The 22,015-nt window shown below is 40.2% G+C and overlaps 1 protein-coding gene across 1 annotated transcript in view; it reads right to left on the bottom strand.

The window, feature by feature from the left end:
* Window positions 1-22,015, bottom strand: part of RasGAP1 (Ras GTPase activating protein 1) — a 98,306-nt gene that overhangs the window by 44,944 nt on the left and 31,347 nt on the right. The window contains exons 7-9 of the mRNA XM_083129762.1: window positions 15,051-15,201; window positions 7,911-8,059; window positions 3,341-3,542 (exon numbers count right to left, since the gene is read on the bottom strand). Coding sequence (XP_082985888.1) covers window positions 3,341-3,542; window positions 7,911-8,059; window positions 15,051-15,201 — 502 coding nt within the window. The remainder of the gene's footprint in view (window positions 1-3,340; window positions 3,543-7,910; window positions 8,060-15,050; window positions 15,202-22,015) is intronic.

Here is a 22,015-nt window from a genome sequence, read left to right as displayed (position 1 = left end):
AAATGTCACCCACCATCCCCAATTTTGATGAAATTCGGTATACTTATAGAATTTTTAATTCTGATTACAAAAATGATGTTTTTTTTTTAGATTGACCAAGGGGTTCAGAAGTTACGCGCTTTTTAAAATCTTCGTGGACGCCACTTGCAGCTCCACTTTGAATGACACGCATTAGGTTATAAATGATAGTATCTTCCCTCAGGTTTGCAGTAGAAACTTCAAGTGTCTTTTCTTTTGTTCAAAATAGTGTAAACTTTCATTTTAATAAGGTTTCAGATGATTGTATTAATAACCATGTATTTTTATGTATAGTTTCATGTATTTTTTTAGAAGAAAAAATGACTAACTTCAAGAGCAAATTTCGTGCAATGACCCCCCTTCAATTTCCCCCCAATTTTAAATGTAGGTAGCTCAAAGTGTGTACTAATGCCTGATGGAAAAATTGGGATGGGCGGTTCAGAGACAGGGTGATAAAAAATCATTTGCATCAAATGACATTAAAAGTTAATCTTATTAAAAATGCTTATGTATTTAGCACAAAGCCTGAAGTACAATATGTTTTAAGGTATAATATTCACAATTTCTGCTCACTATGTGTGAAGGTAAGCATAGGCGTAACCTGGCGGGGTCAAAGGGAAGCATTTGCCCCCTCCAATATTCATAAATTAAATTAAATTTACAAATAGTAATTGCAGCGTAACCCCGATTTCAAGTGCCTTGATTTTACATTGTCCTGCATTCTATATTCAATCTTGGTGGTCCCAACATAGCAAATTGCTAAGATATTTTCCTCCGTTTTACATTTTCTCGCATTCTAAGTTTTTTCAGCTTTGTCGCCTGAATAACATAAAATCGAGGTTCCACTGTAAGTCAGTTTCAACTGTCTTCAACTTTTTAAGAAATATAATCATCATTATTAGCATTCCCAAGTTTAGCAAATTATCTTCGAGAACATTCTTTTTGTGCATTTTATCTCAATATGGAAGTTCTTTTTTTGGCTACTCTTCACGGGGATACGTAATATGAAGTTAGAATTAATAATACACATTTGTGCTGATTGAAGTTTTCATGGAAATTTTGCCATATACCACAGAAACTCTTCTGACGGGCTGGTTGGAACAGTTAAAACAAGTGCGGCAATGATGTACCAATTAGAAATAGTATTCAAGGCATACATTTCTTAACTAAACAACAGAACCAGGAAAATTAAGTATGCACTATTTTGAACTTAGGCTACAGGTTCGGTAAGTTACTTTTTACAAGTAACTGAGTTACAGTTACTCATTTAAAAACTAACTCATTTACAGTTACTGGTACTTTGAAAGTAATTATGAGTTACTTTACAATTACTGTGAAAGTAACTTACAGTTAATGATCATTGATTTGTGTAAAAATTACACAAAATCAATGATCATGAAGACTTGAGTGTTTTATTTATGTTTCTAGTACATAATATGCCTTCATATATTTACATTACTACTGCAAATAAATGATGGAACACAGAGTCAGATTTGCTTGAACGATTTTAATTAAGAAATCATTAGTATGCTAACCACGGTATATTGAATATGGTGTCATTGATTCCACTTGCACCTATATCTTTCTCCTCCATTCCAAGATCAACAAGGTCCACTTTTTTGACAATGGCATATTCCTAGCTTGAGAACCACATTCCAAACGAACGCAGCATACCACCAAAAACACTGAAGTTTTCACATGTAATTAAAAATGAATTGAAGTAAAGCGTGGATGTTCTAAAGTCAGCATGCAACAAAGCATAGCTTCCTTGCCAGGCCAGCAATTTCTAAATAAAAAGTAACTGTTACTTGCAACCAGTTACTTCGAAACACTAGTTGTTTAACAGTCAATGCAAAACTAATAAGAGCTGATGAAATACGTTTTGTGTAACTGTGTGGTTTGACTGTTGTGAAGAAGTTTCTTTCTGAATTCCTACTCTAAACATTTATGTAGTAGCTTGTGTGTGTTGTGTGACTAAAACTTCTTTGTAAGATTGCTTCAAGAGTCCATGGGAAAAAAGGAAATGCAGCAATTAAATTCTTGCATCCACTTGGTCCATCAACTTCCTACTACTGGCCACAAAATATTCTGTGTCCAGTGGACATTAACAACACAAATGGAAGGACACACTGTATGTACTTAGTGATAAGTCAAATACTTTAAAGTATTCGAAATTGTCAAAATATTCTTCTAAGATGTGAAGGGCACAATCCTACATGAAACTTTGGCAATGCATAGTGTACAATAGTGTAAGTATTATTAGTACTATATTCATGGGCGTAACTTGGGAACTATTGGGTTGAAAGAATCACAAAGTTTTCCATCCCATAAAAATTGTGTCCAAGATTATTTGCTAAATACATTTGAAAAATCACAATTATTACTCTTTATTTGGTTGTTCCTCAAGTGCCAGAAGGTTCACAATAGCTATATATTTAACTGGCAAATTTTAATTAATCTATAAATTTTGGAGGGGATCAAATGTTTCCCTTTCCCCGCCAGGTTACGCCTATGCTTACCTTCACACATAGTGAGCAGAAATTGTGAATATTATACCTTAAAACATATTGTACTTCAGGCTTTGTGCTAAATACATAAGCATTTTTAATAAGATTAACTTTTAATGTCATTTGATGCAAATGATTTTTTATCACCCTGTCTCTGAACCGCCCATCCCAATTTTTCCATCAGGCATTAGTACACACTTTGAGCTACCTACATATAAAATTGGGGGGAAATTGAAGGGGGGGTCATTGCACGAAATTTGCTCTTGAAGTTAGTCATTTTTTCTTCTAAAAAAATACATGAAACTATACATAAAAATACATGGTTATTAATACAATCATCTGAAACCTTATTAAAATGAAAGTTTACACTATTTTGAACAAGAGAAAAGACACTTGAAGTTTCTACTGCAAACCTGAGGGAAGATACTATCTTATAACCTAATGCGTGTCATTCAAAGTGGAGCCGCAAGTGGCGTACACGAAGATTTTAAAAAGCGCGTAACTTCTGAACCCCTTGACCAATCTAAAAAAAACGTCATTTTTGTAATCAGAATTAAAAATTCTAAAAGTATACAAAATTTCATCAAAATTGGGGATGGTGGGTGACATGGCCTGGATGAATTGACGTGGAATGACCCAGCACTTACACATCACTTCAGAAATTTAATAAACATGAATGAGGAAGATTCCCTTCGACACTTTCTTCTTCTTCAATTGAAACACTACAGTATTGAGAGATAACCCAGATCTTGCAGTCAGCATACACCACTGATAAGTGAACAAGGAAAAACAAACAAAAGTTAAAAATGTCTTACTATGAGATTTGATTGGTTTGATTCTATTGTTGTGATGTCCTTAATTCTTGTGGGATCAATTTCGCATGGTTTCTTTTCCTGGAAAACTTCATCCAGCACTGGTTTCAGCGTACTGTGGAGATAATGTAGCCCAGCTAATTTCATGAATTCATCCAGCATTTTTGACACTAGACTGTTCCCTCGAAATATCGTGTTGGCATCTCTGAAATAGAGAAAACGGTTTCATAAATTTAGTATGATACGAAGTTCTTTTAAATTTAGCTGACAACAGCTTCTGATGCTGATAACCTCTTGGGACAGGAGAATTTTCAAGCGTGCACTGTTACACAAAAGGATTTGCAGGAGAGCTAACTGTTGTAGAAAAAAAATTAAATTATAGAACTCTTGGTGATAGTGAAATTTTCAAAAAAATCATCTCCTAATAATGAAATTTAAACTGAACTGAAAAATCTTGGCTGGGATGGCAGTTGTCCCAGATGGCCACTGGAAGTTAAAACCGGACAGTCAGGTTTTGAATGAAAACACACACATTATGGCACTCTGAATGGCTGGTTTCAATCAAAACCACCTCCACGTGGCAGTCAATTAAAATGCCATCTCTTGAAAACTACAGATCATAATGCAATTGTATTTTTACATACAACATACTGGAAACAAAACAATATATCCATTGTTACTATTATCAACAAATGCAAATTGAAAAGATAGATTATTTCCCTCACCATAGTATGGGATACAAATAAAAATATATATATATAACTTACGTGAGTGAGTAGGAATGTTTCAGAATGATGTTTCGGAAGTCTGTACTACTTCGTTCATCAGGTAATAAAATAAAAAACTTTAGGTGCCAAACATGGTACTGCATTGTCAAATGGTAAGTTGAGGATTCAGGTTGAAGATAGAAAAGGTAAAAATCACTAATAAAAAAAAAATCATGATTTTTATTTGTTTTAGTTGTGGTTTTTGTTTTTAACATAGGGAATTTTTAACCAGTGAAGACTTCCATCGGAGTTTTTATGCTGTCACCGTAAGTTTTTTTTACCTTTTCTATCTTCAACCTGAATTCTCAACTTAGCATTTGACAATGCAGTACCATGTTTGGCACCTAAAGTTTTTTATTATATTACCTGATAAACGAAGTAGTACAGACTTCTGAAACGTCATTCTGAAACATTCCTACTCACTCACGTAAGTTATTTATATATTTTTATTTGAATTAATAGTGAATAAAATGCACCATTGTAATATGTTAGTATGGGATAATCTTATACATGAGCTACTTACTCTTCAAGCTCTGTTTTTTGCTGATATATTTACTTTTATAAATATATATCAAAGCTTTTGAAGATTATTATGGAACAGGGATGTACCTATGAATAGCATGAAGGTAATATAACACATACAGGAAAACCTCATTAATACGAAGTTCAAGGGACCAAAAAATGTCAACTTTGTATTAAACGACTTCGAGTTATCTAAACTTTTCAAGATGGTGCCTGTTTTCAGGTGTAAATAAAGTAGAGTATAAATTACCCCCACAAAGGATGTTTTATACTTGGTGGTAGCTCAGAAAATAAGCTTTATATGTAATATATAATAATATTGTATGCTTTAAAGAAAGTGTAAAAAATGTTACACAAAATGAGAACACGGAGCTTACGTGGACACAAAGATTCCGAAGAGACGGTAACACCATTTATCCTGCCTAGTTATACAATCGGTTATGCACGGGATGCATGTTGTGGCAAAAAGTCTTTTAAAAAACAGTATTTTCTTTTAATTGTGCAAAGTAGTTGCTCTTCCACGAAATTCTTACAATTTTAGTTCATAAGAAACCCGTTTGCAAGGAGACCTTCGGAAAGGAAAACAATCTCATTTATTGCAAGAAGTGAAACTCGGAAATCTTGACAGTAGTCACACTGGCTCGAGCAAAAGATGGGAGATAATCAGACAGAATGAATATTGGATTTTATCTGCGTTCACTAGAACATTGTCCGTTACAGGATTAACTGGTAAGAGAAGACTCTCTTTACTTGGGAGAGAACACAACCTTTCCCTGGCACAAAACAGAACAAAAAAATCGGTGCTGTAAATGTGGTTCTGGTTCGGCTGTCTAAAACACATTGTAAAAAAAGTCACGTATTCTTTGCGTCAGTTAACTTCATATTCGCCCCCCTTCCCCCTTTGCAGGGATCAGTTCAAACTCTTCCTCAACTTGCATTGTAATCCACTCTGAAAAAGTAAACACACAACTTGCGATCTTTTTGCACCGAATGTGTATCCTAGGACACATTAAACAGTGCCACACTCGATAATCACTCTCGTTTGGAACCCACTTAAACTCTATATTTAGTCCCGCTTAGCTCATCAGCATAAAATGAACTAAAAACAAGCTTTACGAAACTTGCGTATTTTCAGATTAATCGACAATTTATTGTAGGTTTCAGGAGTATTCTGGAGGTCAAACACTCATTCCGCCAAAACGTTTTCTCTCGTATTCCTACATTGAGCATTGCAAGTTTATTTTTTTTTGTTTTATTAACAGCAGCACGCTAATGGTTCTGCATGTACACCAGTGGTGGATAATGAACTGTTGTAGGAGAAGGAAGGGGGTCACTTTTCGTTTACTAATCATGCAGTTTTTGTTAGTTTTGAAGAAGGTATTCAGAACTGTTTGCTTTTTTTTAGATGCCAAAACGGACTCCCCCCCCCCCATGTTTGCTGATAGAAAAAGGGGAGAAGTCACTCAGAGGCAAATTTTATGACCAGCACAGTTGGGAAATGTATGAAGCGGGAAACTGGAGTTGCAACATAAGTAAGATCGACGTCAACTTTTGCGGGAAACCTAGATGACAATGCATTAAGCGGGTTGACGATCTTTAGTTGGTCTATGCGGCTTTGATTATCTGTAACAGTTTTCCTTTTTTTATGAAGTTCTACAGGGCACAAAGAACACACTTTTAATGAAAGTGGTTACCGGAAGTTGTCGGCTACCAGGCCAAAAGTTGCTCGCTCACGGGAAATTGCTGTATCTCGAGCTCAGAGCTAGACAGATGGGTGAGACTTCCAGGCGCCACGCATCTTGTATTTTGGAACATTCGTGCGATCTTATCTCGCATTTCTCATCTAACACTGGTGAATATTTCCAAGGTGGCGCATTCAGCTGGGAAAGAGCTTGACCTGCCATGCACATTGACAAAGAATGTCAATGTCCAGCGGGCATTTCGGGCTGCTTCCCTCGAGTTGTCAGCAGCTCTTAGGACAAGGAAACATGTCAAGGTCAAGTTAAAATAACGTCCAAGCTCTCTCCACTTTCGATCTTCTCTTGTCGACTTACGCAGGTGTCTACTTCAAATTAAGCGAAACCAGTTTTGCGGAAGGGTCTTGTAAACAACTTCGTATTAAAAATTATCCATATTTCGATTTATCCGTACTGAAATACATTATAAATCCTATCTTATCGGCTGGGGAATGGGAAGAACTTCGGATTAAAGGGTACTTCGTATTAACCAATATCGTATTAACGAGGTTTTCCTGTACTATGTGAGTACAAAGACTCGGACAATGACAGAGAGAGAGACAAAACAAAGCTGCAGGCAGTGGAGATGAAATTCTTAAGGAGTATATTGGGGAAGACTAGAAGGGATAGAATAAGGAATGAGGAGATCCGACAGACAGTGGAGGTGGTGAAGCTTCAGAACAGGATAAATTAGGCAGAGATGAGATGGTTCGGACACATGTAGAGGATGGATGCAGAAACACTACCAGTAGGAGCTTACAATGCACAAGGAGTGGGAATAAGGCCAACAAGGAGTGGGAATAAGGCCAAGGGGGGAGACCAAGATGTCAGTGGAAAGAGCAGATAGTGAAAAGTGTTAGAAGAGGACAAGATTGGAACACCGTAGAAAGAGAGGAGTGGTGAAAGACCATGAAAAAATGGAGAGGCTTGACTTCTATGCCCACCAAGCCAGAGGCAGGAAACAGCAAAGTTTGATGATGATGATATTTACTTTTACATGTAATAATGAAAACAAAAGGACAACATTCTTTTGTTCACAAAATGTAACAATTTGGGATCAAGCCCAAAATGTCCAATTTTTAAAACTTCCTGTCTGTTATCTATCCTCAAAATTAGAGAACGGGAATTACCTGTCCTCAAAGAGTGGTGTTTGTCACGCTTCTTCCCTGCAAATCTTGTCCATCCTGCATCCATAGGGCTGAGGCTAGAAGCGATTTTAGTCATTTTTTTTATAAGATGGCAACACTGTCCTCCTTATACATTGCTTTTAATTTTTCCCAAGAAGTATCAGCCTATTTTCAACCCAACTATGCATGGTTGTAGGAATGTACAATTGCTGTACATTACATTTTATTGTTCACTTTGGTCTATCTGTATTAACATATTACATTGTACATATATGAAAAGTTTCTCATACATCTTACTAAATATGCGAACGGTTCATGAAAAATATAACTTCCTATCTGATGTAGGGGTGTAAGCATCAATCATATTTTTTGTGTAGGCAAATATCATGCAAACATTACCAATAAAAAAGCAAACACTTACGTCACTTTGGAGATTTCCCATTTCGCCAGGGTCCGTATCATGGGTATTATTGTACCTTCATGCATAAATACACGGACCAATGGTTCAGCAGCATCAAGCTTATCAGGAACAACTTCCCCAAGAATATACGCAACACTTGATGTGATGGGCTGAAAAGAAGTAGTAATTGCTAAATATGTGTGTGCGTGTGTACAGTTGGAAGAAACTTTGTACTATTATAGAATCATGATTATTAGAGGCACATATTTTTGGTTAATAGAACAGCAACATTTCGGTACAAAAACCGAGTCAATTTTGGGCTCAAAAGTGGAAAATAAAATAAAATTTTGCTGTTATATAAAATGACATTTTAGTTTTAAAAATGTGAATAAAATCCCAAATTTGATTTAAAAACTGCACTTACTACACAAAATAAACATATCCCTTCTAATAGCACATTTATGTCATTACCAGAATATTAAGTTTATTCCTGTATAAAGGAGTCCATTTTTTGTTTCAAATATTTACGGCAGAATCCCATGAATTGCATAACTCTCAGGATAAATCAGACTTCAGAAAGTGGCACGTCAGTAAATAAACTCTAAATTTCGTGTTTAAGAATCTATTTCGCATTTTGCAGTTCATTTCGCATTATTTTGTGACAAAACAGGGTTTGAAAATGCACCTCACACCTTTCGGAAACATGAAAAATTAACATTACAATATGTTATTTCACATTTCACGTTTTCATCAAAAACGAAATATGCATGCCTCTAATGATTATGAAGGGTCAACTAATGACACTTTGAAGAGAAAGTGATGCTCTCACAGATTCTATGACCGATGACAATTTACAATTATAAATAGTTCAGCATACAGTGGAACCCAGGTATTACACTTCTGAATTTTACATCTCCCATTATACATTCAAACTTCATGGTCCCAACGTAGCAAAATGTCTTAAATAGGGCTGATACAATACCACTTTGAACCAATACTGTATTCTTACTGATTACCACCAAAGCAGATATAGATACTTGAAAATTGTTAACAAAAGTTGGTCAAAATATTGACTAATATTAGTGGATGAGAATTCTACTCCAATTATAACCATCCATTTACCAATTGATCTTTAACATGCAAAAATTACACAAGAATACAAAAACACCTGTTATGTGCTCACAAAATATATTTTTTTCAACATGTTCTTCTCACAAAAACAATGGAAACTTCAAATTTTGCGTAACTTTCAGGAACTAACATCCATGGCAGAGTGGTTAGCACAGCATGCTATGATGCCAGGGGTCCTGGGTTCAAATCCTGGCCAGGGCATGGGTGTTCTTTGTGAGTGCCCCTTCATCAAATTCATCACCCATTCCCATCTTCGCAAATAGCCAAACGTGGCCAAAAAAAAAAGTAAAATAAATAAATCAATCATAGCAAAACTTGCAGGATAATTAGCCTCCACGAAAGTGATGCACGACAATAAAAATCCGACAAAAGTATCAACCGGTACCGGTGAAAAAAAAAAAATACTCGATACTTTCTGATACTGATAGCACTGGTATTAGCTGGAACTGATACATCGGCATTGATACCAGCGCAACTCTAGTTTTAAACTTTCCCCGGTTTTTACATTTTCGCACATATTAAGTTGTTCTATTAATCCCATGAGAAAAAAGTTAAGGCTTCACTGTATTTAGAGTGTTAACATATAAATATTTCATTGGAATTCAAGTCAATATATCAAAGTTTAGATAAAGCATACATAGGCAAGATTGGATTAAAACATGCTAAAAGATGGAATGTAAAGGATTAGGAAGTTAGTCACGACTTAAAAATCAGGTAGCAGCTGCTCTGTCACAACCTTCTATGTCTGGCTGGCTATCAGTTGCCAGTCAGACAATCTTGTCCACCTACTGAAGAAAAATTACATGCCAACGAAATTCAAGATTATCTATATAAATTTTCAGAGTTTATACATTTTAATTTTTCTCGTCCAAGTGAAGAAAACTAACTTTTCCCAAATCTCTCTTGCTTTACAAATAGGGTTAACTAATATCTTCCTTGCTTCACTTGCAATTTTGCCATTTCTATCCAAGAGTTCTGTCATGTTTATATTTGTTCATTAAAAGCAGTTGTATGTATGCTCATGATAAATAGGCCTACAAGGTGCCAAGTGATGGATAAATAGTATGGGTTTTGATGATCAGAATGGCTAAAAATGGGGAAAGAGGTGTTTGACCTTTTGATGAAGTCCTTATGAAAGTGTATAGAGTTCTGCCATTGAATGGTCTGTCCCCTGCACGCTGTTTTGTTCTTTTAATGTGGCCTAAATAAGGTTTTAAAAATGTAAATAAATGGGCAAAAGGTGGAAATATCCATACTGAGGATATCGAATGACGTACACATCCCCTCCACTCACCATTTATCTTTTCTGCTACTGCATTCCATGCATTACTTTTTATGAAAGTAGCTCTTAATTTTTACAAAGCTGACAATGCTAAATATTATCTTTTTTCAAGAAATGAACTTCAAAATGCTTCATTGAACATAGTTTAACAAATCACACAAAAGTACGATGTATATAGGATTTACTGCAGTCTGTTCTGTAATGTTTCACTCAAAATCTTACCATCGACGGTTTCAGGTCAAGTGCTGGTATGGGTATGGGTATTTCTTTGCAAGTGCCTGTTCCATCAGTTTTCATCTAATCATAATTCATGCTCATCATGTTTAGCCTAAAAAAGGCAACCCTTAGCTCAACAGCCCATGAGGGTCAGGGCCTACATACTGGCTCCTGTTCTCACTCCCACGTGCCTCAGCAGAGGTGGGTGATCATCCAACCATTTTCGGAATGATGTGTGGTCAGCACGACCGGGTTATGCTACTCATCCATAGCTCCCCAATTTCCTTACGATGGTGGAAGGCTACCGGTCCCATACAATGCTGAAATCTCACGTGTGCATCCCAAGCCAAGCCCAAAGCATGTTAGTGCAGGTTCAATTTTTGATCTTCAATTATTAGAAAAATCATCACATAATCAGGTCAACTTTTCCTACATTAATTCAAATGCCATCCCGATATATATATCCATACATATGTAAAGGGTGTCTCAGAAATATTTTCGTTTTTGAATGCCCTCTGGGGCAATTTGCACATTACGGAGAAATGAGATAGATCGCAAACGCTTGGCAACATTGTTAATATTTAGTTGCCATGCAGCGCATTACGGGGCAGCAACGTGCTTTTTGTGTTCGTGCATTTTATAAAATTAATGATTCTTATGTTGTTGTGCGTTATTTGTACCGGCATCATTATAACCTGGCAGGAATGAGAGACGTCCCAAACGCAAATTTAATTAAATATTGAGAGAAAGTTTGAAAACACTGGAAGCACTATGAGGAGTAAACCGCAGGGACGTCCAAGGTCATCAAGATCGAACAGAATTGAAGCAAAGAATTACAGATGAAATCAATGCTATTCCTCGTGCAATGCTTCGGCGAGTGATCAAAAACTTTAGTTCAAGAATAATTGAATGTGAAAACATGAATCGTCACCATTTGTCCAACACTCGGTACTTGTTTACTATCCTTCGGACACATTTATTTATTTTTACAGAAGAAACTACTTACCGTAATAAGTTCCTGTATCATTGTCGAACATCGGGAAGGTGTTTTGTGTGATGTGGGAATGTTTCATAGCTGAAATTCATGTTGTTTGTTGAAAATTAATTCTCCGACGGAGACTAGCATTTGGCGCGTACACCTTCCTACACCATCACATTCGTACACCATCACCTTCGTACAACATCGTGACTATCATGATGCGTCATGATTGTGTTTTGTTTATGTTCATTGGGTATCCAGTGTTTTGAACTGTCTGCGTTTGCGACGAAAGTTAGAACGGTGAAATGAGTTAGAAGAATGACGTGTCCTGGATGCGTGATAAAGCTTGTACCGGGTGTGGAGGATCCAGTGGAGTTTCTAATTGAACACGGGGTCGTGAAGAAAGGAAAGGAATGTCCAAAATGTGGCAGTGAATGTAAGCTACTCGTTAGAAGGAATGGGATGTGGGTATATGCGTGTTCAAAGAGAGTGCAGGGACGTGGCAAGTTACGGTTTAAAAGAGTTCCGTGTAGATTTCAACAATCAGCCAGATTGGGTATGTTCATAGGACAAACTAAGCTTTCTGAGGAGAAAATCATATACTTTTGTAATTTGTGGCTGACTGTGCCATACCCAAGACAAGATTTTATAAAATTTCAGATTGACATTAGTTCACGGACAATTGTTGACTGGTCAAATCATTGTAGACAAGTGTGTGAGAAATGGGTAATTGCAAATTCTGGACCAATAGAAGGTGAGGGAGTAATTGTAGAAGTGGATGAAGCAAAGTTTGGGAAGACCAAGAGATGTGTAAATAGAAGGGCACGTCCAGTTATCGGACAGTGGGTGTTTGAGAGGGATTGAGAGGGGAAATCCTGAACGACTTTTCATGGTTCCTGTGGAAAACCGGAACGAAGAAACTCTCCTGTAAGTAATTCGTACATTTGCTCTTCCTGGAACAACTATAGTGTCAGACTGCTGGAAAGCATATATCAACTTACAGGGAGCAGGTTACAGACAGCTTAGAGTTAACCACAGTGTAGAGTTTATTGACACCGCTGCAAGTGGACGTGTTCATGAGGAAAATTTGCGACGAACGATGGTGGACGAAGTTTCAGTTCACTCTCAGAACATAGAGAGAGTGTGGTGTGATGTTCGGCATAGCATTCCAATTTTTGAACCATTTCACAGGCTATTTATCGGAGTACCTGTTCAAGAGAAATTTTCCACTGGAAAGTAGAGTGCATGAATTTTTTATACAAGCGAGTAAAATGGAGTACATTTAAGTGCAGAACTTTTGGAGATTTGGAGTTTTGATGAAAATATGTATAATGGAAAGGTAAGAAAGAGAATATATGTTTCGGTTAAAATTTGGTGTGTTATTATCAGGATCTAGGAATTGGAAATAATTGCGAACCATTGGCGCTAGCCCCACGAACCATTGGTGCATGGTTAGGTTAGGTCAGTTAGGTTGGGATACATAGTTAAAATTTGGTGTCGTGTTTGTATCAGGATCTAGAAATTGGAAATAATTGCGAACCATTGGCGCTAGCCCCACAAACCATTGGCGCTAGCCCTACGAACTATTGGTGCTAGCCCCACGAACCAATGGTGCATGGTTAGGTTAGGTCAGTTAGGTTGGGATACATAGTTAAAATTTGGTGTCGTGTTAGTATCAGGATCTAGAAATTGGAAATAATTGTGAACCATTGGTGCTAGCCCCACGAACCATTGGCGCTAACCCCATGAACCATTGGCACGTGGTTAGGTTAGGTCAGTTAGGTTGGGATACATAGTTAAAATTTGGTGTCGTGTTAGTATCAGGATCTAGAAATTGGAAATAACTGCGAACCATTGGCACGTGGTTAGGTTAGGTCAGGTCAGTTAGGTTGGGATACATAGTTAAAATTTGGTGTCATGGTAGTATCAGGATCTAGAAATTGGAAATAATTGCGAACCATTGACGCTAGCCCCACGAACCATTGGCGCTAGCCCCACAAACCTTTGGCACGTGGTTAGGTTAGTTCAGTTACGTTGGGATACATAGTTAAAATTTGGTGTCGTGGTAGTATCAGGAATATATGTATTTGGTTGTGAAACAAAAAAAAAATCACGAAAATCGACAGTTTCAATTCCGAAAACAAACGCCTTATTTTAGCTTATTTTGCAATTTGTGGATGTTTCACACTTATTCCAGGACGGATAGCCGCAAAAACGATTCACGGATAGCGCCACGAAAGATTGCAATTTTCTTCGTAAAAGAACGCAAAAAATAAAATTAAAAAGAAAGAGATCTGATGAAGTTTGTTCACGGGCATTTCTTGGGTTCTGAAGGTTAAAACACTGCATAACAATTGAAAATCGAGAAAAGACAAGGCCGTTGCGTCATCCCGACGCATCATTATTTACGAAGGTGTCCACGCCATATTGTGTGTAAGGCAAGCGGGAAGGCTAGGAGAAAGAAGTACTCGTAATGTGAAAAATTGCTCTTACTTTGATCAAAATGTCAATACACCTTCAGGAATGTTCCGCGAAGCAAATACGTAAGTACGAATGTCAAAAATTTGACAAAAGACAAGCACGACGTGTGATTATGTAGGAAGGTGTACTCGCCATATTGTGTGTGAGGCAAGCGAAAAGGCCTACGAGAAAGACGTACTGGTAATGTGAAAAAGTGCTGTTACTGTCATCAAAACAACGTTGATACACGTTCAGGAATGTTCTGCGAAGGAGATACGTAACTACGAATGTCAAAAATTGAGGAACCGAAAAAATTAGGGGTGTCCGAAGGATAGTAAATTTTTACCCAACACTCTTTTCCACAAATGAAAATTTAATGTTTAAGCTTTCTTTTGGTAATAAATTTATCTTTATACAAAAAATTTAAAATAGTTTTAAAAATGAAAATATTTCTGAGACACCCCTTATTATTACATTATTATATTCAATAAACTTATATACCTAAACATGAGGAAAATTAGGGGATTGGTGGGGGAGTTTTTGCTACCCCTCTTTGGAGCACAGAGTCTGAGTTCACCACTGGAACCAAGGTGAGAAAACTTTAAATGCAGGAAAATGTAAAATTCAAGAACTAAATGTGATCCAATATCCATAATGATGTCAAAAGTAACAGATTCCCACCAGTACCAATCAATTAAAATTGTAACCAATGAAAGTCATTGAAAGTACTGATTAATATTAGTGTGCAAGTATTCCACACATGCAGTACATCAATTTACCAGTTTTACTTTAAAATATCAAAAAATTACAGCAGAATATTAAAATACCTGTTCTGTAATCAGAGAAACTATTATTTTACACAATATTGGTTAAAAATATACTGAAACTTCAAATTTTGCAAAAATTTACAGGATTATTCTGAGAAGGTGTAGTATGACATTTTTGCAGGTCCTGTGAAAGACCAAAATACTGGAAAAGTCTCAGCTTGCATTGGTAAATAAATTCTAACCAATATTAATACCACCAGTATTGGCTGATAACGATACATGAGTATCAGTTCAGCATACATAAGGTAATCAAACAATTTACTTACTTCTACTTGTGGACTCTGTAATACTAATTTCCTGAGCCCATCATACACATGACTAGAAAATACATGGTCAGCAGTATAATGAATTTTCAAACGCAAAGAGCCAAGGTCCAATTTAGATGCCCGCGTGGTCTCCCGAGGTTTAAGAAAATACCTGAAATAGACAACAATTACTCACAGGTAATGTTTAATATAGTACAGGGTGGCCCAAAAAAAGTTAACCGAAATGTAGAAACATTACCTTATTGTTTGGTTACCTTTTTTGGGCCACCCTGTATATTAAGAGTGGGACAGTTAATTTGATATTCTATTAACATTTCAAATAATAGCATGTAACTTAAAGCAAAAGACTGCTGTTCTGTTATTTTTATGAAGTGTCTAAACCCAACCATTTGAGTTCTTCGAATGGAACATTTGCAATTTTATACCAGATTGAAGGAATGGGACAGATTATTCAGTACTATATCAGTATCGACCGAAATAGGAATATCGGTAAAATTACCAATAATTATACTTTTTATATATATATATATATATATATATATATATAGGATAAAAGCAAGGAGGGCCAAAAGGGCTAAGTAAAAATCAAATAAGGTAAAAGGAAACACTCACCGGACAGTAGGAAAATTCAAAATTTTCGCTAATTTATAGCATCATCGGCGTGAGAAGAAACAGAAGACGGAACCGGAAGTTGGGGTCCTGCAGAGTTGCCAGGTCCCCATTGAAGAAGAAGCGGTGCGTAGAACGAAAAAAAACACTGTTTCGTCACCAGGCTCGTCGTAAACTGTGAGTGTGTAGGATGAGTTGGGAGGGAGGGCAGGAGGGTGGGTGAGGGTTGGGCATTACTGGGTGGCCTTGTTCAGGCCAGGTGGAGTGGTTGCACTCATGGCCGATATATAGGCCCTCTCCCATCTTTTGCGAACAGAGGTGTTGGCTGGTTGGGGTAGGAGGTGGATGATCGCTACCCGGAAGCAGTCGTTGAAACTGATGTTGTGGTGGTTGGTGTGGACGGCGACAGTGAAGTCCAGGTTGTGGGTGGAGGAGCGGTGGTTATTGATGCGGAGGTTGAGGGCCGTTGATGTTTCCCCCAGGTAAAAATCACCACAGATGTTGCAGGTGAGGATGTAGATAAGGTTTGAGGCATGGCAGGTCCCTTTGGGATGGAGGGTAAATTTGCCAGTGGCCGTGTGCACCTGGAGGGTGTGAGAAGTGATGAGGATGGGACAGGTCTTGCACCTGGGTCGGTTGCATTTATGGGCAGGGGGGTGTTGGATGTGTGGTGAAGGAGTGTTGTGGACCAGGATGTTTTGGAGGTTAGGGGGGCGTTTGAAAACCACCCTGGGTTTGTCGGGAAATATGTTTTTGGTTTCGGGATCACTGTGGAGGATTGGGAGAAGAGAGTGCAGTGTGTGCCTGATTTTGTTGAGGTGGGGATGATATTGGGTGATGAGTGCAGGTGGGTTGGTGGCAGCAGGTTTCTTGGTGGTAGTGGTATGTGAGGCAGCTCGTGATATTTGCTTGGTGACCAGGATGGAGGGATATCCACGGTTAACCAGGGCCTGGTGTAGGCGGAGGTTATAATTCTAGCGGGAGGTGGGTGAGGTGTTCAGGCGCTGTCCCCTGAGGGCCAGAGAGAATGGAATTGCTTTTCTGGTGTGGAACGGGTGGGAGCTGGAGAAGTGTAGGTATTGCATGTGGTTGGTGGGTTTTATGTGGATGGAGGTAGTCAGGTGTCCTCCCTCGATGTGCACGTCCACATCCAGGAAGGTGATCTGGTTGGGGGAGTGGGTCCAGGTGAATTTTAGGGAACGGAAGTGGTTAAGTTGGTCTAGGAAGGCTGACAAGGATGGTTCTCCATGTGTCCAGAGCATGAAGATGTCGTCGATGAAGCGGAGCCAGAGGAGGGGTTGGAGGGGTTGGGTAGCCAAAAACTCTTGCTCAAGTTGGCCCATGAAGAGGTTTGCATAGGATGGGGCCATTCTGGCTGTACCTCGGATCTGTAGGAAATTTTGGTTTTCAAAGGTGAAGTTGTTACAAGTGAGGACAAGGTGGGCTAGGTGGGTCAGGAAGTTGGTGCTGGGGTTGTGAGGTTTGGGTCTGCTATTGAGATAGAATTCTATGGAGCGGAGGCCATGGGAGTGAGGTATGTTGGTGTAGAGGGAAGTGACATCAATGGTGGCAAGGATGGTATTTGGGGGCAATGGTGGGAGGGTGCTGATTTTCTGGAGGAAGTGGTTGGTGTCACAGAGGTAGGAGGGCAGAGCTTTCACAAGAGGCTGGAGATGGGAGTCAACAAAGGCTGAGATTCGTTCTGTAGGTGAGTTATAGCCACAGACCCCCCCTGAAAACCAAAACTGCACTCCCATACATCGCACCTTGGGAAACAACCAGTCCACGGACAAACCCACCCCTACCAGATCCATGACCACCAATGACCCTAACCCACTCAAAAACAACCAGACTGTACTCAATTTATCCAGCCATAAACTGAGCACTGATGAAATAGCTGTTTTATAAAAAGGCCTCACCTTCTCCCCCACAACTCCCCCCAAAAAATTCCGCCTACTTTTTGACATACACACATTTGCTCGCAGCCTCCGATGGCAACATTTCTGGGCCAAAAATCCCTCACTCCAAACTACTACCAGTGAAACCCACCCGAGCCTCCTTCAATTTAGCCTCCCCTACTCCCAAGATCCACCCCCCCTGCCCACCAACCACCCCTTGGAAAGATACATCACTGCCGTCATTTCCACCACCTCTGACAGATCATTCTTAAATAACTTTCACAACCAACCTAACCTCAATCCCCCCCAACAGAAAGCTCTCGGAGACCTCCGCAACAACCACAACATCAAAATCCTCCCAGCTGACAAGGGGTCCACCACGGTGGTCTTGAACTCTCAAGACTACCTGGCGGAAGCCAACCGCCAGCTGGCTGACCCCTCCACCTACAAACCCACCACAGTTGACCTATCCGCCGAACACCTCACCAAAATCCGGGACTTCATCCACACCCGCGGCCCACCTGAAGGCCTAACAGCTCGTACCACCGCCATGTTAATACCCGACAATCCCCGCACCCCCACCTTCTATCTATTGCCCAAAATCCACAAACCTGGCAACCCTGGCAGACCCATTGTGTCCAGCTATAACTCACCTACAGAACGAATCTCAGCCTTTGTTGACTCCCATCTCCAGCCTCTTGTGAAAGCTCTGCCCTCCTACCTCTGTGACACCAACCACTTCCTCCAGAAAATCAGCACCCTCCCACCATTGCCCCCAAATACCATCCTTGCCACCATTGATGTCACTTCCCTCTACACCAACATACCTCACTCCCATGGCCTCCGCTCCATAGAATTCTATCTCAATAGCAGACCTAGCCCACCTTGTCCTCACTTGTAACAACTTCACCTTTGAAAACCAAAATTTCCTACAGATCCGAGGTACAGCCAGAATGGCCCCATCCTATGCAAACCTCTTCATGGGCCAACTTGAGCAAGAGTTTTTGGCTACCCAACCCCTCCAACCCCTCCTCTGGCTCCGCTTCATCGACGACATCTTCATGCTCTGGACACATGGAGAACCATCCTTGTCAGCCTTCCTAGACCAACTTAACCACTTCCGTTCCCTAAAATTCACCTGGACCCACTCCCCCAACCAGATCACCTTCCTGGATGTGGACGTGCACATCGAGGGAGGACACCTGACTACCTCCATCCACATAAAACCCACCAACCACATGCAATACCTACACTTCTCCAGCTCCCACCCGTTCCACACCAAAAAAGCAATTCCATTCTCTCTGGCCCTCAGGGGACAGCGCCTGAACACCTCACCCACCTCCCGCTAGAATTATAACCTCCGCCTACACCAGGCCCTGGTTAACCGTGGATATCCCTCCATCCTGGTCACCAAGCAAATATCACGAGCTGCCTCACATACCACTACCACCAAGAAACCTGCTGCCACCAACCCACCTGCACTCATCACTCATCCCCACCTCAACAAAATCAGGCACACACTGCACTCTCTTCTCCCAATCCTCCACAGTGATCCCGAAACCAAAAACATATTTCCCGACAAACCCAGGGTGGTTTTCAAACGCCCCCCTAACCTCCAAAACATCCTGGTCCACAACACTCCTTCACCACACATCCAACACCCCCCTGCCCATAAATGCAACCGACCCAGGTGCAAGACCTGTCCCATCCTCATCACTTCTCACACCCTCCAGGTGCACACGGCCACTGGCAAATTTACCCTCCATCCCAAAGGGACCTGCCATGCCTCAAACCTTATCTACATCCTCACCTGCAACATCTGTGGTGATTTTTACCTGGGGGAAACATCAACGGCCCTCAACCTCCGCATCAATAACCACCGCTCCTCCACCCACAACCTGGACTTCACTGTCGCCGTCCACACCAACCACCACAACATCAGTTTCAACGACTGCTTCCGGGTAGCGATCATCCACCTCCTACCCCAACCAGCCAACACCTCTGTTCGCAAAAGATGGGAGAGGGCCTATATATCGGCCATGAGTGCAACCACTCCACCTGGCCTGAACAAGGCCACCCAGTAATGCCCAACCCTCACCCACCCTCCCGCCCTCCCAACTCATCCTACACACTCACAGTTTACGTCGAGCCTGGTGACGAAACAGTGTTTTTTTTCGTTCTACGCACCGCTTCTTCTTCAATGGGGACCTGGCAACTCTGCAGGACCCCAACTTCCGGTTCCGTCTTCTGTTTCTTCTCACACCGATGATGCTATAAATTAGCGAAAACTTTGAATTTTCCTACTGTCCGGTGAGTGTTTCCTTTTACCTTATTTGATTTATATATATATATATATATATATATATATATATATATATATATATATATATATATATATAAACTGCTGGCCATTAAAAATGCAACACCCAGAAGGAGTAATCGGAATCGGACGAAATGTGCAGTGTGTAGAGGAGAGGTGCAGAAGGAAATGATTAGGTGTTCAAGGCCGTCATGCATCATGTGCGCCTGCCACGCCATCTGGTAAGTGGTACCTGTAGCAGGTCAGATAGGTGCAGAAGAGCAGTGAAAGTGCATGGCCATGAGTGTAGTGTGTTAAAATCGGTCAGCAATGTCACGTCATCAAATACGGCAGCGATTCCAGCAGGTTTCCCAGTTCGATCGCGGCCGAATTGTTGCATACCGTGAATGCGGATTATCCTACCGTGAGATCGGTGCCCGTGTAGGATGGAATGCATCCACAGTGATCCGTGTATGGAACCAGTGGGTCCAGGAAGGCACTGTAGAGCGACGTAGAGGTTCACAACGTCCGCGTCGGACGACGGAACGAGAGGACAGACGTCTGATACGCATGGCCCTTACAGACAGAACGGCCACGTCAACGAGGATTGTGCATGAAGTACGGGATGTTTTACAACGTCCAGTGTCCCCACGAACCGTGCTTCGTTGTTTGGTGAACCGGGGAATTTTTTCCCAGCGCCCACTGTTGCGGATTCCTCTGACGCTAGAGCATAGGCGTTTGCGTCTGAGATGGTGCCAAGACCGTCGTGCATGGATGGCGGAGTGGAATGCTTTAGTGTTCTCTGATGAATCCCCCTTCTGTATACAACATCATGATGGACGTACACGCGTGTGGCGGCACCGTGGCACTAGGCTTCATGATGCCTGCATCATGCATCATCACACAGGGCCTTCATTGGGTATCATGGTATGGGGTGCCATCGCCATAGGTGTTCGTTCGCGTCTCGTACGCATTCAAGGGACATTGAACAGCCAACGGTACATCACACAGGTTCTCACCCCTGTTGCTGTCCCATTAATCCATGCACTGCATAATGCCACTTTTCAACAGGATAGCGTGCGCCCCCATGTTGCAAGGAATGTCCTCGCATTTATGGAAGCTAACCACGTGCCCCTGCTTCCTTGGCCAGCACATTCGCCCGATATGTTGCCAATTGACCATGTCTGGTCCATGGTGGGTCGCCGGCTGGCCCAACTCAGGTTTCCAGCACGTAATGTTGAAGACCTCTGGCACCGTGTGGAAGCCGCTTGGGACGCCATACCGCAAGCAGACATCGATAGACTCATTCTGTCCATGCCTCGCCGTGTTGCAGCAGTTATTGCTGCCCGTGGAGGCTGTACACGCTACTAGCTCCTTGGGGTTATGCAACCATGTTCTACGTGTCACATGTCACACCACCGAGCTCTAACTGTAATCATTTTCTTATCTTATTATGAACTACATATTTGCCAAGTTTCGTGTTTCTATCTCATTTCCTTCTGGGTGTTGCAATTTTAATGGCGAGCAGTGTATATATATAATTATTTTTTATAATTATCTTACAATTTAGTGCAATATTGTGTCATTTTATTACAATGTTTGTGGATATAAACATATAATCTTAATTGTGTATTCTTTAATAAAAGTAAATGTCTAAAGACGAAGCTTCTTTTGCATTGCAAAAGCTTGGTTCATCTGGTAACATACATTTATTAAGGAGGTCAATGAACTATTTGGAATTTAGTATTGGTATTGTGCAAAATTTCATATCGGTCTATTCCTACCAGACTGGTACAGTGTCTCTCAAAAGTTTTAGGACAACGACATTTTAAACTAGGCAACCCAATTTACACAAGGCGTTGGTGGGTTGCGTGTAGAGTTAGGCTCAATTTCAGGGTTGCCACATGCACAATAGATATTTATAAAATACGCGAAAAAATAAAAACAATTATTATTGTATAAAATTATTAAAAATATCACTATTATATCGCAACTGACAAAATTTATTCTCAAAGAAAAAAAATAGGTTTTCTGGTATTTCATCGCTGATGAGTCTACACAAAGGAAAAGAGGTGAGAGAAAACGATAGGTGAAAAAGGAGAGCAGAAAGAGAAAGCGAAAAGAGAAGAGGAAAAGTAGAGGAGAGAAGAAAGAGAGGA

Source organism: Lepisma saccharinum, chromosome 10 (assembly GCF_977018435.1).
Source record: "Lepisma saccharinum chromosome 10, izLepSacc3.1, whole genome shotgun sequence".
In the NCBI taxonomy this organism is placed as follows: Eukaryota; Metazoa; Arthropoda; class Insecta; order Zygentoma; family Lepismatidae; genus Lepisma; species Lepisma saccharinum.
This window is presented reverse-complemented; position numbering and strand designations above follow the sequence as displayed.